The sequence below is a fragment of the Lissotriton vulgaris genome, chromosome 1_1 (assembly GCF_964263255.1).
Source record: "Lissotriton vulgaris chromosome 1_1, aLisVul1.2, whole genome shotgun sequence".
Lineage (NCBI taxonomy): Eukaryota > Metazoa > Chordata > Amphibia > Caudata > Salamandridae > Lissotriton > Lissotriton vulgaris.
In genome coordinates this window covers 1,961,463,389-1,961,484,134 of record NC_141685.1, presented here as the reverse complement: position 1 = coordinate 1,961,484,134, position 20,746 = coordinate 1,961,463,389, and the positions used below count along the sequence as shown (strand labels likewise).

At 43.8% G+C, this 20,746-nt stretch overlaps 1 protein-coding gene across 3 annotated transcripts in view; it reads left to right on the top strand.

The window, feature by feature from the left end:
• DMTF1 (cyclin D binding myb like transcription factor 1) overlaps nucleotides 1–20,746 on the top strand; it is a 482,730-nt gene that overhangs the window by 385,364 nt on the left and 76,620 nt on the right. For all 3 annotated transcript variants that reach the window (XM_086919720.1, XM_086919718.1, XM_086919723.1), the window contains one exon: nucleotides 1,764–2,132. In XM_086919720.1, the coding sequence (XP_086775846.1) occupies nucleotides 1,764–2,132 (369 nt within the window). The remainder of the gene's footprint in view (nucleotides 1–1,763; nucleotides 2,133–20,746) is intronic.

Genomic DNA, 20,746 nt, shown 5'->3' with positions numbered 1-20,746 from the left:
ACTGATCCAGCTGCTGATCCAGGACCTCACCACTCCCACTGGTGCCGTCAAGGGTGGCAGTGCTGCAGGAGTCCATCCCTAGGTCTGCTTCGCATAAAAAGCCACATTTGGGGGATTCGGATGCCAACCCAGGCACTGATTCCCAAACAATGAAGACTCTCACCCGTTCATGGCCTTTGCCCTATTCCATGAAGGAAAAGACATTGGCTACCCTACCATTAGTAGATCCAGAGCATCATCACCAATGCCTCGTTCTAGTTTGGCTGGGTTTTACTTCAGTTGCCCTCTAGAAAACCACTTCTGTCTGCAGAAGGTGTAGAGGCTCATCCTTTGAGGTGCCTTTCTTACCTCCATAAACTGGTCAGGAATATTACTTCACTATTTCCTTGTAAAGGAAAAGGGTGGATATCTCTTCCCTTATTCTTTTGGTTTATGATTTGAATCAGTTCCTCAAACTAATTTTGACTCCGATACTGGCAGCTATCAAAATGCATAACGTCTACTTACACCAACTCCACTTGTAGGAACATAGAAACAACCTTCATTTAAGGTGCGAAATTAGTACTCCCTGTACGCAACACTGCCATTTTGTCTCAATTTTGCACCTGGTCTTTATCACGACAACTTAAAGGGTGGTTTCTGGTCTCAAGAGACAACCAAGCTATGAGAAGCAAGTGGAAGAACTAACTTGTTTATGGTACAAAGTAAAGAAAAACATGCTATGTATATAGAAAAAAGCAAAATCTTTCTCTTACAGCAGCAGCCTTTTAGAGAAAAATATGAAAAAAATACAGCTACGTTGAATAATGCAAAGATAATAGAGAAAATGGGTCAGGTGATAATTGAAAACAGGAGAAATGACATAACAAAATGAAAACTTGTAACTCTGGAGCAAGCGTGCCCAGACTCCGAATGGCTGCAGGGGAAAACGTAAACTTGAAAAGCTGCATTGGATTGATACTGTGTATACTGGTGCTCTCGTGAAACTTTAAAATGGCGACCAGTGGCTTTTTTCTACACTTTGAAGGCTATACGGTTAGAGCTTAGAGTTTTTTAAAATTCTATTTCAGGGTTAATGTGATGGATGGGAACTAGTGAGTAAACCTTGTTCTAGACAATGTCATTATTATTCTTTTCATGGGTAGGTCATTATTATTCTTTTCATGGGTAGGCAAAGGAAGATGGTGCAAATAGCTAACGAGTACTCGAGAGTATGTCATATGCCTTGCTTTCACTAAGCTTTGGCAAAGATTCCCCCAGGTGGCACTAGTCCCACACATTAGGACTAGGAGTAGTGTGTATGGTGGATTATTTATTCTTTGCAATGAGGAAATTGCTCTATGATGTGACGCAGTCAGTGTATTACATTTGATACACTTCAGTGGCTGATGGAGTAATCTGTTGCTCCTATTGAATAATACAGGATGTTTTGTCTTCCAAAATGGGAGACTGTACGAATTCTGAGTTTTTCAGTTTGACAGGTTCTCTGCTTGTGGCCTCAGAAAGGTCTTGCTGGGCTTATCTGTTTTTCTGTTCTTTAGTATTAAAAATATAATCACAGGTTAGGGAAAAGTTGGAAGTCTATATTTAAAAATGATAATGCATAAAACGTATGAAAATGGTGGTGGCATGAGGTTAAAGGTTTTAGATTTGAAATGGGCTTTTTGAACAAACTGATTCTATCAAGTTTCTGCTTTCTGTTGTACAATTCGTATTTCATGTTACCTAATGTTGAATTTATGAATAATAACTGTTTTTTATAGCCAGAACATTTGCTGAATACAAGTGACAGTGTGACAGTGCAGTGTCGCACATCGAATGCCAGCATACGCACTTTGTCTTCTGAAGATATCACCTCCTCTATTACCCAAGAAGGACTTACCATTGGTATAGCTCAAAAGAAGAATTCAAGGAGCAATGAAAACAACCTGGAAGCAGATTCGTTTACAGAGGAAATCCAGCAGTCCAAACGTGCCCCGGATGAACATTCTTCTTATGACATGGATCAGCCAACAGATTTTAATGGCAGTGGCAATGTGGATTTACTGGAGCATTTAACAAGGACTGATGAAGAGATTGTTGATCCTGTTCCCAAAAAGGAGGAAACCTTGCATCAAAGTTTTGTAACAAAGGTGAGTGGAGATCTATAGTGTTTGACTCAACGCCTTAGTAGTTGTAAAAGGCATTGATGAAATGCAAATGAGCCACTGCGATCATGTTCACAAGTGGATTACCTAACTTTTCTTTTTAATGACGACAGCTTTGCGTTATTAAAAATAGTTACATAAACACAAATGATTAAAACGTACTCAACAGAAAATTTAGATTCTAAACATTTTAGTAAATAATATTCCTTGCAAGAGATAATTTTTTCAAGTGGCAGCAACTTATGACGTGCTGGAAAAAGCTATATGTAGTATAGCTAGCTATACGTAGCAAGCCCAGAAGCACCATGTGCATTCTTCCTTAGCATTCCAATTTTGTTTGCATCCGCTGCATGGCGAACCCCGAGTTACATTTCTTCATGCAACTAATGTTGCCAAAAATAGAGCATCAGTTCTGTCATAGTGTTCTACCTATTTTTCTGTGCGCACAATGGGAAGTGTGCAGAGAATTCACTCATATGCACAATTTGTGGGAGCAGCTACACTGAGAAGTGGATTTGAAAGCTTTGCCACCAAAGGGATAGCTATATTATTATGAAAGTAAGAATGCAATAATGTAACCCCATCATGACTACCCTTTGATAAGAATCCAATGTAACACTACATTGACAAAAAAAACTACTAATCAATGAGTGCTAAGAAATACCGAACACCCACAACCTTTATGGTAACACTAAATGTTACCATGACCATATTCTCTTCATTTATCCAGCATGACTTCTAACTGCTTCACTTTAAAAAGATACACCGGAAGGCAGCTCTTTCTCTGTTGCCATGTAGCATGTTCACAATCAAACTCTTCCTCAGAAAGAAATTTTTAATCACAATTTGTTTTGTGAATTATTCTGACTCCAATGTCGCCCACAGCTTCTTGAGCCTTTCCACATAATGATTGGATGCATGTAAGTTGGTGTGCTTTCTAAAAACATTATTTAAAATTGTTGATGGCCCAAATTCCCCAGGTTGACCATGATCTTAAAGAATAAGGTGACCAGCCTGCAGTTTAAATTTTGCAAACCTTTACACGGACTGTGGAAGGTGCATCTGAAAATCTGTGTGTGAAAAGTAAAAAATAAAACTTACCTTTCAGATAGATACATCTGCCAGTGGATTCCTCACCTTGTGAATATCCCCTTGCGCCAGCAGCATTCGGAAATTCTTTTCGTAGCTTCGCGCCAACGTGGACTTGGACGTCATAGAGACACGGTATCACACCGACGCCCATAATAAGTCCACGCCGGCGTAATGACATCAGTTCCCTTTTTTCCGCATCGTTGACGGTAACGGTTTCGCGAATCTCAGTAGCCAACTGGTGACTTTGTTACCTTATTATTCACTTTCTGCTTCTTTGTTTCTCGTTTCTTCACAATGTCGACAAAGAAGACCGGCTTCAAGCCCTGCAGGGAGTGCGGGAAAATGATGTCCATTACTGACCCGCACGAGGACTGCATTTGGTGTTTGAGCTCTGATCACGATGTGGATGGATGTTTATCTTGTCGTAAGATGAATCCGAAGGCCCTGAGAGAAAGAGAGACCAAACTCCTGGTAGCGAAGCTGAAGGCTGGCAAGGGAAAATCTTCGAGGTCTCGCTCTCGAAGGGCGAGGTCGAGATCGAAGTCCAGATCATGGTCTCGAGAGGAGTCGTCTTCGAGGTCCGCTTCAGACCATGCTTCGAAGTCGAGAAGGAGACATAAGAAGAAACATGAGTCCCGACGTCATTCCGGTAAGGAGTCGGGCTCGAGGTCGAGGTCACCGAAGAAGGTACGTTCCAAGGTGGTTACGCTTGATGTCTCGGAAAATGAAGGTGAGGCCTCGCCTTTGGAGTCGCGGGTTCAGTCGCCGGCTCCGGCTTCGAATCCGTCTCCGGCGCTGTCCCCGGCTCGAGATGAGGAAGAAGTTCATGTGGATGTGGAATCTGTGCCTGTCGAAGAGCCGACTCCGAACACTGCACAAGATCAGCCTGAGGGTTTTCAACCACCTTTCCCAGCCCCAGGCCAGGACCCATCAGCGGTTTTAAACGCTATGTTTGGTGTCTTTACAAGGGCGTGGTACCCCTCTGGCGCACCTTCGGGTCCCATGGGTCCTCTGGCCTACAATTTAGGAGTCCCTCACTCCTATCCTCCTGCTCCATTTATGCCGGCTCCGACGCCGCCATGGCAATACCCGGCTCGGCCGAGTTCGACGACGCCGGTTCCGGCGTCGCCCGCTCCAGATCAACCTTGAGAGCATCCCACTGGGCCATCGGATTCGATACCAGTGTCGATCCCGACTCCGTCGGAGCCGTTGGTGGATCCGACTGCGAAGCGCGTGAAGGAGAGTTCCAGAAGGGAAGCACAACGCCTTTTGGAAGAGCAAAGGTATATAGAGTCACATCCTGATATGGAGGAAGGTGAACTGGAGGAGGACTGTTTTGAGGACCTGGCTGACTCTGGTAGCCTGGATTTCTCACCAGAGTGGGAGTTGTCATCTAGCTCTGATGCACCTTCAAAGGACGTCCAGCCTTATCATGTAGTGATGAGGAAGGCGGCGGAACTTTTACAATTGACTTTACCAACGGTAGAGTTTAAGTCCAATCTTCTTAAAGAAGTATTATATTCACCAAGCTCTGTAGTGGAACCATTGCTTCCGTTTAATGATGCCTTAACGGAACCTATTATGGAGTTGTGGAAAAAAACACTGTCAGCTCCTGCAGTGTCCAAGAGTGTGGCGAGAAGATACAGGGTTGCACCTGAAGACCCTGCTTTTCTGACGTCTCATCCATCACAAACCAAGCAGCCTGTTCCAAGAAGAATGTGAGTGCCTTTCCTCAGGTTCCCGGTGATAGAGGCAAAGAAACAAGATCAGGTGGCTAAAAAGACCTTCTCCTCTGCAAGTATGGTGTTGAAGTCAACAAATGCCACTTGCCTTATGGGGAGGTATGTGCATGCCCTTATGGATACTATGCGTACTTTAGCTCCTAAGAATGCTGATGTCAACAGGAGGGATTTTGAGGAGGTGTTATCAGATGCACAGGCTGCGGCACGCCAAGTGATAGAGTGGTCTGGACACTGCAGACTCGGTGGCACGTATCATGGGCACTGCGTTTGCCATTAGGAGATCGGCTTGGCTGAAATCTTCAGACTTTTTGGCAGATGTTCAGGCGGCTTTGCTGGATCTGGTCTCTTTAGCAGGAAGGCTGATACGGCCTTGGAGAGATTTAAAGACAGTAGAGCATCTGCTAAATCTTTAGGTCTCCAGATCAGAGGTTCTTCGGCCAGGAGATTCAGAAGTTTTGGACGCTCTTCCTTTCGGATTTACCGACAAGGTCAGAAGCAGCAACGACAGCAGCAGCAGAATCCCTTATACAAATCTTATAGGGGAAAGCAAAGAGCTCGTCCTCGTGGACGTCAGGCCTCTTCCTCCTCCACCTCCTCCAACCCCCCAGCCACATAAAAGCAGCCCTAGATCCGCCATTCAGGATCATGTGGGTCCGGTGGGGGGTCGGCTTACCCACTTTCTACGGGATTGGGTATCGGTTACATCAGATCTTTGGGTTCTCAATCTCGTAGAAAATGGGTATGCCCTTTCCTTTCGGGAATTCCCTCCCAATTACCCTCCTTGCCAAGGTTTCTGCACGGAGGAACATCTGTTGCTTCTACAGGAGGAAGTACAGACTCTATCAAGAAAGGGTGCGATAGAAGTGGTTCCAGAGCAGGAAAGGGGTTAGGGATGCTACTTCCGGTATTTCCTGATTCCCAAGAAGGATGGCAGACTTCGTCCAATCCTGGATCTCAGGATCTTGAATCTCTATCTGAAACAAGTGAAATTCAAGATGCTCACCCTTGTGCAGGTTCTTCAAGAGCTGCTGGAAGAAGACTGGATGGTGTCGCTCGACTTGCAGGATGCGTATTTTCACATCCCAATCCTGAAGTCGCACAGGAAGTATCTCCGTTTTACGGTGGGGTCGCAACACTATCAGTTTGCTGTCCTTCCTTTTGGAATTACTACTGCGCCTCGAGTCTTTACCAAGGTGATGGCGGTGTTGGCAGCACATCTCAAAGTCTGGGATTGCAGTATTCCCCTATTTGGACGACTGGCTGATCAAAGCGGAGTCGTCAGAGAGAGTGCTCCAACATCTGCAAGAGACAACCCAGTTGTTGTACAGGTTGGGTTTTTCGATAAATGTACCCAAGTCTCACCTGGTGCCCTCCCAGCGCATCCTGTTCATAGGTGCTGTACTGGACACAACTGTATGTCGTGCATTCCCTCCTCCTTAAAGGATTCACGAAATTCAGTAAATTATTCCTTTATTTTACAATGGAGTACTCGTTCCAGTCCTGAAGGTCCTTCGCCTGCTCGGTTTGATGGCTTCATGCATTCTGTTGGTCAACCATGCACGCTGGCACATGAGGGTACTCCAGTGGTGCCTCCGCAGGTAGTGGTATCAGCACAACGTAGATCTCAGGGAGTCAGTGAGGATCTCCAGAGAAGCTGCAGCGGATCTGACTTGGTGGGGTGTGGAAGGCAATCTGTCTCAGGGGAAGCCTTTTCAACTGCCTCCTCCGGTGGCTACAGTAATAACGGATGCATCCACTCTAGGGTGGGGTGCTCATCTGGACCTCAGACAGACAACATCGCTCCCCATCTTCGCAAGAAACCTCAAAACCTGGCTCTTCGACAGACCCCCTCCTTGATGGAATGGAACCTGCTTCTTTCCCCCCCCCCCCCCCGCCCCCCCCCCGCGCCTTGAGACCCTCACGGGTGAGTAGTCGCGCTTCAGCAAACTCCTGATTGATTGAATGGGGACCTGGAGAGCAAAGGTCTTTGGTCTCCAGAGGAAAGGTTGCTTCATATCAACCTACTGGAATTGCGGGCGATACATTTGGCGCTTAAGGCCTTCCTCCCTTCCCTTCGCGGTTGCTCAGTCCAAGTCCTGACGGACAACACGACCGGTACATCAACAAGCAGGGAAGAGTGGGGTTGCAGTGTCTCAGCAGGGAGGCTCTGCTGCTCTGGTCCTGGGTTCAGGACCATCAGATTTGTCTGATGGCAAATCATCTGGCCGGACTTCTGAACGTTTGTGCGGACACTCTCAGTCGGCAATTCTTGGCTGACCACGAGGGGAGGCTCCATCCAGAGGTAGTTCACAACATCTTTCAGATGGGGGGGGGACTCCTCGGTGGACCTGTTCGCCACTCACGAGAATGCTCACTGCCCGTCTTTTTGCAGTCTCCAGTATCCGATGCAAGGAGCCTTGGGGGCGCGTTTCAGTTGAGTTGGGGAAGACAACTCCTTTACGCGTTTCCTCCCATACCTTTGATTCCTCGGGTTTGGAGGAAGATTCGCCAAGACCGGGCCCAAGTCATATTGGTCGCCCCGGATTGGCCAAGAAGGATGTGGTACACAGATCCTTCTCCACCTCTCCTCTCACCCGCCTCTCCATCTCCCTCTCAGGGAAGACCATCTCTCTCAGATGGAGGGGCAGGTTCTACACCTCCACCTCTAGACATTACACCTTCATGCCTGGAGATTGAACGGGGCAACCTGAATTCCTTTTCTCTCCCACACGATGTGGTGGATGTCATATTATCGGCTAGGCTTGACTCCACTAAATCTATTTATTCCTACAGATCGTCTAAATTTGTCACCTGGTGTGGGGAGAAATCTGTAGACCCTTTGAAAGCCCATTTATCTGATATTCTCCAATTTGCTCTCTTTGGCGCAGCAAGGGCTTGCTGTTGCCACAGTCAAGGGTTATCTCTCGGCCTTGTCGGCATTTCTATGTTTGCCAGACCAGCCGTCCCTTTTCAAATATCCTGTAGTTTTATGATTTCTGAAGGGTCTCACTAATAAATTCCCTCCGACTCCCTTTATTGTGCCTCAATAGGACTTAAATCTTGTCTTAACATACTTGATGGGTGCTCCCTTTGAGCCCTTACACAAGTGTCCTATGAGGCTTTTGGCTTTTAAGACAGTCTTCCTCGTTGCAAATACCTCGCCAAGGAGGGTAAGTGAGCTTCAAGCTCTTAGTTCCAAGCCCCCATTCTTAACCATTCATGCTAAACTAATTTGTCTTAGGACCAGGTCTGCTTTTCTCCCTAAGGTGGTGACTCCCTTCCACCTAGGACAATCCATTACCCTCCCAACCTTTTATCCTCCACCACACCCTTCCAAGGAGGAGGAGAGATTACACCGTCTGGACCCTAGGAAGGCGGTGAGCTTTTACCTGGACAGAACTAAAGACTGTCGAGTGGATGACCAACTCTTCATTGGGTTTGCTGGATGCAAAAAAAAAGAGCGGTTCATAAAAGAATTCTTTCACGATGGATCATCCTCTGTATAAAGATCTGATACTCTTTGGCCAGTAAGGAGCCTCCAGAGGGTAGAAGGGCTCATTCTACAAGAGCTAAGTCATCAACCTCTACATAGTTTAGAGGTGTTCCTGTAGAGGATATTTGTAGGGCCGTAACTTGGTCCTCTCTCCACACTTTCGCGAAGCATTACTGCTTGGATACCGAGGTGAGGAGGGACGGCCACTTTGCGCGCTCTGTCCTCCAGGATTTTCTGGTATAGGAGAGTGGACACTCTCCTCCGAGAGTGGGGACTGCTGTGGGACTCTATTCACAAGGTGAGGAATCCACTGGCAGATATATCTATCAGAAGAACAAGTTACTTACCTTCGGTAACGCTTTTTCTGGTAGATACAGTATCTGCCTGTGGATTCCTCACTAACCCACCCGCCTCCCCGTTGTCCACTCTTCTATACCAGAGTAACTGTATTGTATTTGTTTTATGGTCAAAGAAAATGTGTTATTTCAGATGTTTTCTTACATTTGCTTCACACTGTGTGTGTTATCTTGACTATCGTGTACTGTGTATACAATATGTATATATACTGTCAATGGTCCATCCGTGTGCCTCGAAGGCACGGAAAAAAGGGCGGAACTGATGTCATCACGCCGGCGTGGGCCTATTATGGGCGTCGATGACATCAGCGGAGTCGCGTGCGATGCTGTGTCTCTATGACGTCTAAGTCCACGTCGGCGCGAAGCTACGAAAAGAATTTCTGAATGTTGCTGACGCAAGGGGATATTCGCAAGGTGAGGAATCCACAGGCAGATACGGTATCTACCAGAAAAAGCGTTATCGAAGGTAAGTAACTTGTTCATTGGTTACTGATCGCATTGCTGCAGGTCCACTAATCATTAACAATGAATACACGTCGTTGGGTGGTGAAATGCTAAACTTCGTAAAGTTTCCAACACAGGACGCAAAGCGGTTAATTCTTTTTGTATCGGATCGATAGGGCAACAGCACAATGATTAACTCTCCATGCTTTGTAATGTTAACTTTGCTCTAGTTTCCATTGAAGTAGGTTTGAAATCCAATAGTGACTACAGGTGTAACAAGAACATTGCACATGTGTGATGTCAAAATAAAACTTTCTGCCGTTTTATAAATTCAGTATACTTTTGTTATCAAGGTGTGAATTTGTATCAGGTTTGTGCTGGGGCCAGAATGCTGTTTCCTTATACTAGTTGTCCTGGTTTGTTATTAATGTTCATTTCAGACCTTTAATAGTTTGTCCGTTACCAAGATGGATGCACCCACCATTGTAGTTAGTTATTTTAATAAGTTTCCCAGAATTCTAGTTTGATCACATGCCAACAAGGACAATTCTACCGTTCATCATTCCTTCTTAAACTGATATAATGTTTAACACTCCAATTACCGAATCTTTGTCATTTTATGTTGTGGCATAAACTATAAATAGTGAAAAATATATAAATGTTAAATAAATATTATTACTTCTATGCATACTTTATATAAACATCCTAACTTTTACCTGTGGCGGCTTCTTTAAGTTCAACGTTATTTTTATTATTCTTTTATTTTGTAACACCTACATCCACCAACCGCCAAGGAGACATGTAATTATCAATAGATAAATTGAAAAATAATTGGGACCCCCTGTAGAATTGATAGAGCAATTCCTAGGGTAGGGACTATGTAAGTCAAAAGTATATCCCTAGGCAATCTAATAACAACACATATGTCATAGATCTTTATTTTTCAGTGCTTATCATAAATGCAAAAGAAAAATAACTGAAGTATAACAATTAAAACTAATGTTGTCAAGTTTAAAACACATTTTTATTAAAATACAAACACAATAAAAATAACCTAGCTTGGAACCAGTGTCTATTTGTTATCTCATATAAACATCAAAAGATTATCATTTCATGTCCTAAAACAGTTCCAATTAAATACAGCGATTCCTTTGGCAACAATTATGAAAAATCTTCAAACATTTCACATTAATCACAGCATTTTTGCCAAAGGGCTCACCGGTTGCTTTGGCCGACATGGAATCTATTACAAAAGTGCTGATTTTCCTGAGACAACTGCCATTTTTTTCAGATCACGGTGCAAAATATACCAGTTGATGGAGGAAGAGCTTGATTGCCCTTGCCTAGTGATGCGAATTTTAGTAGGCTTGACTCGCTTTTTGGCTCCAATTCAGACCCCATTCTGATGGCTAATATTTACCATAACTGCAGTGAGGTGGGCAGCCTTCTCTCCCCTACAGACTTTGATAATGGTGACTTACAAAGCATGGTGTTCAAAATAACGATTGACTGGATACAACTGTCTGAGAATAATTCTAGCATTTAATCCATCAGTTTTTTTGTATACTTCAATGTGATTCCTCAAGTGGGACTAGTACCCCTGACTGCACACTGTTCCACTGGAACTAGGCCATACCTGACTGATGAACCCTAATAAGGGTGAAACCGTTCTTTAGTTTCTTGTATTCCAGTTTAGGATGGACCTGGCCTGACAGTTCCGGCAGGACTTCCCCTGGTGGAGCTGGGTCAAAACTGATTTGCACGTGGCTGAGTCCAAACTGAGGTGGCATGATATGCAAAATAACATTGGACTGGCTCAAAGTAATTCAAGCATTCCATCCATCACAGTTTTTAATATTTCAGCAAAATCCTGATGGGTTCACAGTTACCTTTACGGCTGCCTACTGTAGTCTTCATTGTTATCATTTAAGCATGTTGCTGAGCTGCAGGTTTTGTTTGTTTGTCATGCTTTACCTCCACCCCTCCTCCAGCCTAATAGTTTCTTCAAACTAAGGCTTACCTCCTGTGTCACTGTACTGAATCTATATCTGCCTCCTCATCTCACAAAAGAGGAGGAGAGGCTACACAGCCTAGATCTTTGCTACACCCTCAGTTTCTACATTACCAAGACCCACAAGTACCAAATATCTAATCAGTTTTTCTTTGGCTATACTGGTTCTTAAAAAAGGCAAGGCTATTCAGGAGCAGACAGTTTCCCACAGGATGGTGCTGTGGATCCACATTTGCTATGCTTTAGGCAAAAAGAAGCCTCCTAGGGGCACCAGGGTGAAGGCCAATTCTACGTTGCCTTGGGGTGATGCTCTTCTGGATATTTGCCAGGCTGAGACATAGGCTTCGGTCCACACCTTCACTAGGAATAAGTGCCTCAACGCTGAAGTCCACAGCGATGATCATTATGCCAGATCTGCGTTTCAGGACTTTCTGGTTTGACCATCTCCTAAACCTCCCCCTCTTGGAGGTACAAGCTCGGGGCAGGCAGACTGGAGTCCCAAAAAAATAAAATATATATATATTATATAATTATATCGCATTGTAATATTTTTGGCATGCCTGCTCCTAGCACACTTCGTAGAATGTGTTGCAATTTGGTGGTACCAATATGAATTTAGAAAGTACTCAGCTGACTCCCCTAGAGGGGATACCTAATAATAGGTTTATGTACATTAAATATGGTATTTCTTCCATAATGTATAGTACACTGTGGAACAAATACACTAAAAAGGAAAATTCATGAATGGTGAAACGTAGCGCTTTTGGGTGTTCTCCCAGCTCCATTGCTAATTTGGTGTATTTTGGAAAAGGTCTGGAGCTAGAGCCTGTCTTTTTGAACATGGCACAGTCTTTCGGATGCCTACTTGTCTTGGTGTAGTCTCTGTACTAATTTTGCGAGTCCTTTAGTTTGTAAATATGATTTACAATTGATATTTACATATGGTTTGTTTGAGTACAGTCTGTGGGCTGCCTCTTGCTTTTGTCCTAAGTGTTGATTTGTGGGTTAATTGTTTTTTTTGAGTGTCTATGGTGTTTGTGGACTGACACCGGTGGTGATGCTTGTGAAGTACATGTTTGAGTGAGTAGTGACTGTATTTTTAGTGTAAGAATGGCTTGCCTTAACCACTTCGATGCTGATGACGAGCTCAGCTCGTCATGAGGCTTACCTGCCGTGTGCTGATGACGAGCTGAGCTCGTCATGTAATGCAGTAATTTTAAAAATGCAGCACACAGCGCGAAAAGCCGTCGCAGCGATGCGGTTAACAAGCAGTGTTGTATGTTCTGAGTGGGTGGCCCCCTTCTTGAAAATGTCTGACAATGTGTGAATATTGCCACAATGGTAAAGAAACATTAGAATTAACACTCAATAGGGAAAAAAATAGGCCCCATACAAAGAAAAAAAAGCGAATTTGTGTGCTTAACACAACTAGGACTCAATACAAAATGTTACAGCATTTTCCTTAGATACATTATATTAAATATTAAAGGCATTCACATTATCTGAGTAATTACTTGCTGCTAAAATAAAAGCACCTCATTTATCACATTGCAAAACGATAGATTTTGACTGGCTTTGAATGCTTGGGTTTTAAATAGACTGAACTGTGCTCATTCCCAACACTAGAAAAATAGCTTTTAAACAGCTTCCTTCGGACAGACAGCTTTAAACAGCTGTCAATCAGAACAGACGGAGGTAATCAATTGTTAACAAACTTTTTGAGGACATTAGAATACAGCAAAGGGTTTTTCTCCTGAAAAAGCGTAGACGTTGAGACCTGCTGGTTGTGAAACACAGCTGAGTAAATAACACGTGGCTCCCAAGCTACACTCCAACTAGTTAAATAAAATATTTTGTTGTACCAAATTAAAAAGGTGCATATTGGTTTCTCTAGCAATGACAATATTACTGAATCTTAGGGACAAAACTTAAAATATGATTCCTAGTGTGGCCTACTGGCTGCAGTCTGATATGCACTTACGAGTTATGCAAAGAGTAGCTGTACAAACATGTAAATTACATTGCAAGCCTTTGTGCACAAGAATTCTGGGCGCACTATGGCATTCAGAAAACTGACATTTTGAGCAAGTTCTTTAGGTGCTAGAACACACATTTCACCGGAATAAAAACAAAAATAAGACAGCAAAAGTGCATCCGACCTTTAGAATGATCAGCACACGGGCACTGAGCAGGAATGCTTTTCAGCTGTGCTTCTCCAGAGTTACTTTGAATTGCAAAGGCTTTATGGAATAGCCTTTCTCAGACAGGGGACAACAGGTTTAAGGGTCAGAGACTAAGTTCTGTATTTAGAACTGACCAGCACTACTGGACGTAAAATATCCACGCAGGGAGCCACTGTGACAGTGTGTGATTTTTACATTACACTATGAATGCTTGTCATGTTGAAGAGTAGTTTAATAAACTGATTTCTTTGTATTAATTAAATTTCCTGATTCTAACATTGTAGGGTAAAACACTACAGGTAATGTACATTTTGCTCTAATGATGTCTGAGGGTATAATGTGCGAAGCCATTAAAGTTAATTTTTTCGACTAGTCAGGGAATTTTTACCCTTTTTTTACTCTACCATTCACGTAAATAGGTCCCTACACTCCCTAACACATATCACTACCCTCATCACATCACATAGCTGTGAGAAGTTGGCCTGGTATGTGATGCTCACTAATTCTAGTGATCACCTTGTACCATGCCAAGCAACCCTTATGATGATTGGTTGTAAGTCAACCTTATAGACCAGCTATCCTAGTGGTAGCGTGGACAAAGCAGTCTTAGGCTAAACTCTGAAAGGCATGTGAAGCAAGCTGTTTTACCATATACAACCCCCTTGAATACCAATGAAAGGACACCACACAGATATATTGAAAATATATATGTATTTATTAACTACAAATATCCCCTATACTCTTTATGAGCACAGAAGCACAAGCGTTAAAACAAAACACAGTTGAAATACACAAAATACTAAGAAAGTGGTATAAGAGATACCAATCGAAAAGGAAAGCAGGGTGCCTCGGGTGCTGCGCAGTCAGCTTTCGGGGATCTTCCGAGATGTCCGGTCCCACGTCTCAAGGTGCCTCCACAGGTCCCTTCTTTGCAAGGACTGTGGATCGGGTGGTGAGAAGTCTGGGAGTCTGGGTCTCGTCAAGCTCGGGGCTCCGGCGGGAGGCGGCGGCAAAGCAGACGTCGAGTTGCTGGTTTGTGCCTCTGTTCACAGGGTGGCCACTCCTAGGCCACAAGGGAGATGCTCTTCAGTCTTCTGTGCAGCAGAATGTCGAAGTCCAGTCGTCTTCTTAGTTTCAAGTTGATTCAGGATGATCTGAGGTGCTATGGCACTGCTCCCACTCTTATTCCCAATCTGAGGGGTGGATCACCTGCTAGGTCCCTCCTCTGGTTGGGACCAGGAAGGGGGGCGGTTACACCCCCTTTCCTTTGTCCAGCTCCTCGCCAGGCCTGGGTCTGGAAAGTCCCAGGACCGGTTTAGACTGGCTTATGCACGGGGACACCTTGTGTGCCCTGGGCATGTCTGATTCTATTCAGCCCTGTCCTACCCAATACACAAAATTCTGTCTGGGGTGGTGCTCGCACCTCCCAAGGCAGGAAACCCTTTGTCCAAGCCTCCCTCGCTGGAAGGACTCCCAGCAGCAGGAGGTCAGACTAGTGTCTGTGGTGGCAGCATCCATTTTGTGATGCTGAGGCTCTGGTTAACTTTAACCGGGGTTAAGGCTATGTACATGTCGTGTCCCTCTAGAAGGGTGGAATGCTATCCCCGTCGACAGAACTGTCGAGGGGATAGTATTCCAAATCGTATGACACCTTACTCGACATGTTTTGATAAAGCCAAACCAAAGTTAGCATATAACCGCGAGGATTATAATGCACTTAAGAGTATATGGTATGGCAATATCCCGGAACAGCTAAAGGAGTTTTTCCCGACAGCTGCAGACCGGCTCAGCTCATGCTAGAGCACCATCTCACATGAAACCATGCACTCTGCCCCCAGGATTGCAGGGGCCTTCCATAGAAATGGCTTATAGGTTAACATGTGTCCAGTTAAGGGTAGATATAGGGATACTATATCTAAGCAAGAGGTGATTACTCCAACTTACCCCAGCTGAGTGATCAGCCAGTTGTGTCAAAATATGGAGGCCAGGCCAGGGGTGGCACAATACATGCTGCAGCCCCTGGTAGGCCTTGGAAACACCTATGCCCTGGGTACCTAGGGTACACTGTTACAGGGGTCAATAAGGTGAACCAGTTCCAATTCGTAATGCACCTAGAGTGCATTGGCAGTAATTTAGAGAGAACGGCAGGCTGTGGGTCTGATTAGCAGGCACACAGCCACATTAAGTCATAAACCAGTGAAGCAAAAAGCTAAAATTTGGGGTGACCAAAGGGTAGCAGACCCTACTCTCCTACAATAGCCTATTGTCAAAAGTAGAAGTGCTCCCGCGACACTCGTAGGTCGAAGCACGCCCCGCCCCGTAGAGGGACGGGAAGACCCAAATGATGGGAGAATGACACTATGGGATTCATAGTGTGTGAGGGGTATTTTAAAAACACACAGTGTCCTCATTCTGCCACTCTCAGAGAGGCCTGATTTTCAAATTGCAGTGTATCCACGAGTTTAGAGAATATACAATATCATATAAAATTAGTCACCACTCACATTGATAGAATCCCATTGTTTACAAGTCTAGTTCAGGAGGGTGATTCTATCATCTCCACTACACTTCCCCAATTGATTTTTTTGGCGCTTAAATAAGTCAAACACTGGTAAAAAATACCAAAAATAAATGCAGCAACATACCCTGCTGTCTAAGATAGCATTGTTCCAAAGGTACATTCAATGTAAAACACAAAAGCGCCATAGAATTGTTTAAGTTCAGTATATTGAATTTCATATACTTGAAACAGATCAAAATTTATTTGACAAAAGGAAGATACAAAGGTTACTCAAAGGAAGAGAGAAAAATGGGTGTGCTCGTGATGGGTAGGGAAAAGTGAATAGTCACAAATATTCATAGTTTATACATTTTTACGGCTTTGACAATGGACTGGTAAAGAGACCAGTACAGAAAGGCCTGTCTCAAACAAATCATTTATAACTTTTTTTTATATACTTTTTGTAAATGCATAAATGCAACATCAAGCAAAGGGGATGGGATGTGATACAGGCCGTTAGTGGTTGGGGTGCGTCGACGTTTCAACTCGGCTTGTGCATAGAGGGTGACTTAAACCTCTGCTGCGAGTCTTCTTCAGGAGGAAGGGGGCGGGGGGCAACCTAGAGGTGAAAGATCAACTGTGTGTTAATTGACGCTTTTTAACGTACTCGAGAAAGAATTAAGTGATGATATAGTACTGACCTAATCCTGGTGCCACACGGGCATCTCAGGTACAACACTGGAGGTTGAGTACTTAATGGCTCTGTCGGGGTTTTCTGTGGAAAACCAAATCTAAAATTAGTACGCATCTATATCTGCAATGTGGTGCAAGGTATGTGTTTACTCTAATTATGCACTCACCCAATAGTTGTAAGCTGAAATCCACTCGTGAGGGCCCACCTTGTGTAGTCCTCACCGGTATTTAAAATCGTAAATTAGTTATGACAGGGTCATCAGACAATTGAATTAATCTGTCAAGACCTGGAAGTTAAGGGGATAGAACGAAAATTAATAAAGGTTAAATGCTGCCAAAGTAACACTTGTCGTTTTGGCACTGAATTCAGAATTTTACCTTGAAAGAAAAACCGGGCATCGCAAGCCTCATAGAATTCCTTCTGCCAAGTTCAAGTGCAAGGGTAAACTGGCAGAAGGCTTCCGTTTATATGCATTGGTTATATACAGAAAGCATGGGAAGCGTGCACGTTCAAGCCTCATGCGTCATTCAAGGAGCTCAGAGCTCAAGGGAGCCCAGAGGTCAAGTTCAAAGACCCAGGGTGGATGCCAGAGCATGACATTCTTTAGTATTATTAAAGCAATACCGGCAATTCTAACGAGGTGCACATCTATACAGTGATACCTGTAAAACAACACCGAACAATCCCTGAGGTCAATATAATAACAGAATTTTACACATTTGAAATGTATGGGAGACAGAGAACAGATGTACATTTGCATATATGACACTTCTAGTTGTTTGAGTAGATGAAACTCACTTATTTTATGTAGGGGGGTATTGTGATGATTTTAATTAATCAAGCAATAAACATTAAACTGAAACTGAATCCCAGAGGTCAAGTTCAAAGGCCCGGGGTGGATGCTAGAGAATACAATTCTTTAGTATCATTAAAGCGATACCGGCAAATATATGGAGGTGCACATATATACAGTGATAGCTGTAAATTCAGATGGTACCGGCAAGAGACTGTGTTACAATCTCAATTGGAGATATGTATATGAGCATGCAAAGAGGTCTAATCGCAGATACGTGTAGTATTTTACGTATGTGCGCTTGCTTCCTATAGAGAAATGGTCTACGCAATGGTGGCAATTATTCATCGGGGATACCTATTCGCATAGGGTTGTGCATATATGCGATTTAACATTGGAGAAGCCAAGGGGGTTTGTATGTAGGAGAATGGTTCACCAAAACTCGAGGATACATATTTGTGAATGTATAAACGTTCAATTTATGATGAGTCACAAGTGAAAGTACATATTAACAAAACATATATATATATTGCTAATGATATTTACAAGCAGTTTATATACATAGAGTGGATACATATATTATTAATCATATTTACAAGCGGTGTATATGCATAGAGTGACAAGGAATCTAATGCATTCTGCCTATTTACAAACTATAAGTTTGTTCCTGTGTAGCAATGTAGCCTGCCTATATACATCCTAATAGCTATTTGTGCAGTGCCTGAATGTGCAGGTCTAAGGACCGAGGTCCTGGTAGGGGGTGTTTAGCCATTACTCAAAGTTGCCGCCTGTCTGGCTATCTCCTCGTATTCGAGCAGTATCAAATGTATGAATCCATTTACACTCACAATAGTTCAGGGAATTGGAGAAATCCCCACTGCTTGGGTTCCTGTGGACTTTTTCGATCACCCTCCATTTTAGGGTCTCGGCCGAGTGCCCAAAGGTGGTAAAGTGTTCTACCAGTTGGGCACCTTGTACCCCACACCGTATTCTACTACAGTGTTGTAAGACACAGGTTTTGACCTTCTGCTTTGCTTGCCCAATGTATAAAAAGTTACAGGGGCATGAGATGGCATATATAACTCCTGAGGAGTTACAATTGGTGTGATCCCTCTTTGTGTACGTGTAGTCATTATGTTTGAAATTCTTGATCTCCTTGGTCATTGGGCAGGCTTTGCAGCTCCCACACTTAAAATGACCCTTGATGGGGGTGATGTTCTATAGTGGTAACTGGACATTGTTGGGTTTGGGTGGAAGTAAAGATTTCACCAAGAAGTCCCTGAGGCTTTTCCCTTTTCTAATGGCATGCATGGGGGGGGGGTTTGATATACCCAGATCGTCAGCAACCAGGTGCCAGTGTTTGGTCACAGTTTTCCGAATTTCATTGCTCTTGGTGCAATAGGTTGTGACACAAGTTAATCGATCCTGTGTCTGGAAGTTTTTGTTTTTAGATTCCAGAAGATACTCCCTGTAGATGAACCAGGCCCTCTTACGTGACTTCTTGAAGAGCCTGACAGGATAGCCACGTTAGGTCAACCGACCCAAAAGGTCAGCAGACTCCATGAAGCAATCTTCTTTCCTAGTACAGTTACGCCTAACCCTTAAAAATTGCCAAACAGCCAAATTGTCCCTGAGGCTGCGTGGGTGATGACTCGAGTATCTCAAATGAGTGTTACGTTCACTTGTTTTCCTATACAGGGTGGTGTGAAGCCTACCCTCTTCTGCCTTGATGGTGATGTCTGAGAAGTGTATTTCTTGTTGTGTTCTAAGGAAAACTGTATGTCATTGGATCTGGTATTTAGCCAAGTGTGGAAAGACCTAAGATGGGTCTCTGTCCCTCGCCAGATCATCACCACATCATCTATATGACACTAAATGGGTTGGTTTCATTGAATATAAATGAGTGTTCATAGGCATCCATGAAGATGATGGCTAAATTGGGAGCAAAATTTGCTCCCATAGTGTCACCCTTCGTTTGAAAGTAGTAGTCATTTTGGAAGACGAAAAAGTTCTCCGTCATTGCTATTTCCAGTAATGTAAGAATGAATTCAGTGGGAACTTGGGTATTAACCACATACCTTGAGCCACTTTGCAGATATATATGCATACTAATTTTAGATTTGGGTTTCCACAGAAAACCCTGGCAGATCCATTAAGTACTCAACCTCTAGTGTTGTACCTGAGATGCCTGTGTGGCACCAGGATTAGGTCAGTACTATATTGTCACTTAATTCTTTCTCGAGTCCGTAAGTAGGTGCCAATCACCACACATTTGATCTTTCACGTCTAGGTTGACCCCGCCCCCCTTCGTCCTGAAGAAGACTCACACCAGAGGTTTAAGTCACCCTCTATGCACAAGCCGAGTCGAAACGTCGACGCATCCCACCCACTAACCTCCTGTATCACATCTGATCCCCTTCGCTTGATGTTGCATTTATGCATTTACAAAACGTATATAATAAATGTTCTAAAATATTTGTTTGGGACAGGCCTTTCTGTACAGGTCTCTACCAGACCTTTGCCAAGGCTGTAAAAATGTATAAACTCTGAATATTTGTGACTATTCACTTTTCCCTACCCATCACGAGCACACCCATTCTTCTCTCTTCCTTTGAGCAACCTTTGTAACTTCCTTTTAGCAAATTAATTTTGACCTGTTTCAAGTCTATGAAATAAAATATACTGAACTTAAACAATTCTTTGGTGCTTTTGTGTTTTACGTTGACTGTACGTTTTGGAACAATGCTATCTTAGACAGCAGGGTACCACTTCATCCTTGACCCAGAGGTCCTTGATCTGGGAGATCCCAATGAGGTCCCATTTATCAAACCCCCGGGTCTGCCACAGATTTTTGAGTTTCTCAGAGTCCCACAAGGGGGTTGCCAGTGTGAGTCTGCGGTCCCAGCCCAAATGTTTGTTAGCTATATGCCATATATGGGCCGAGTGAGAGGTTGGACCCGTCAAGGTATATTTACGGGGCCAAGAATAGAGTGCTCTATTGTAGTTCTCTCCAGGCAGGAGCCATCTATCCATGGGGTATCCCGGGTCATCGACACAACCGTAGAACCCCTGGTTTATGGCCGCAAGATGGGAAGCCCAGTAATTCTTTTTGATATCTGGGACACTAATGCCACCATCATACCAATTGAAGGTGAACTTGGCCATGGCGATCCTGGGTTTTCCGTCGCATAGTAGGTTTCTCTGGAGGCTCTCAAGTTCTTGGAAATCTGACTTGGGAACAGGGTCTAATGAGTTTTGGAGGACATATAGGAAGCGGGGCAATGCCATCAT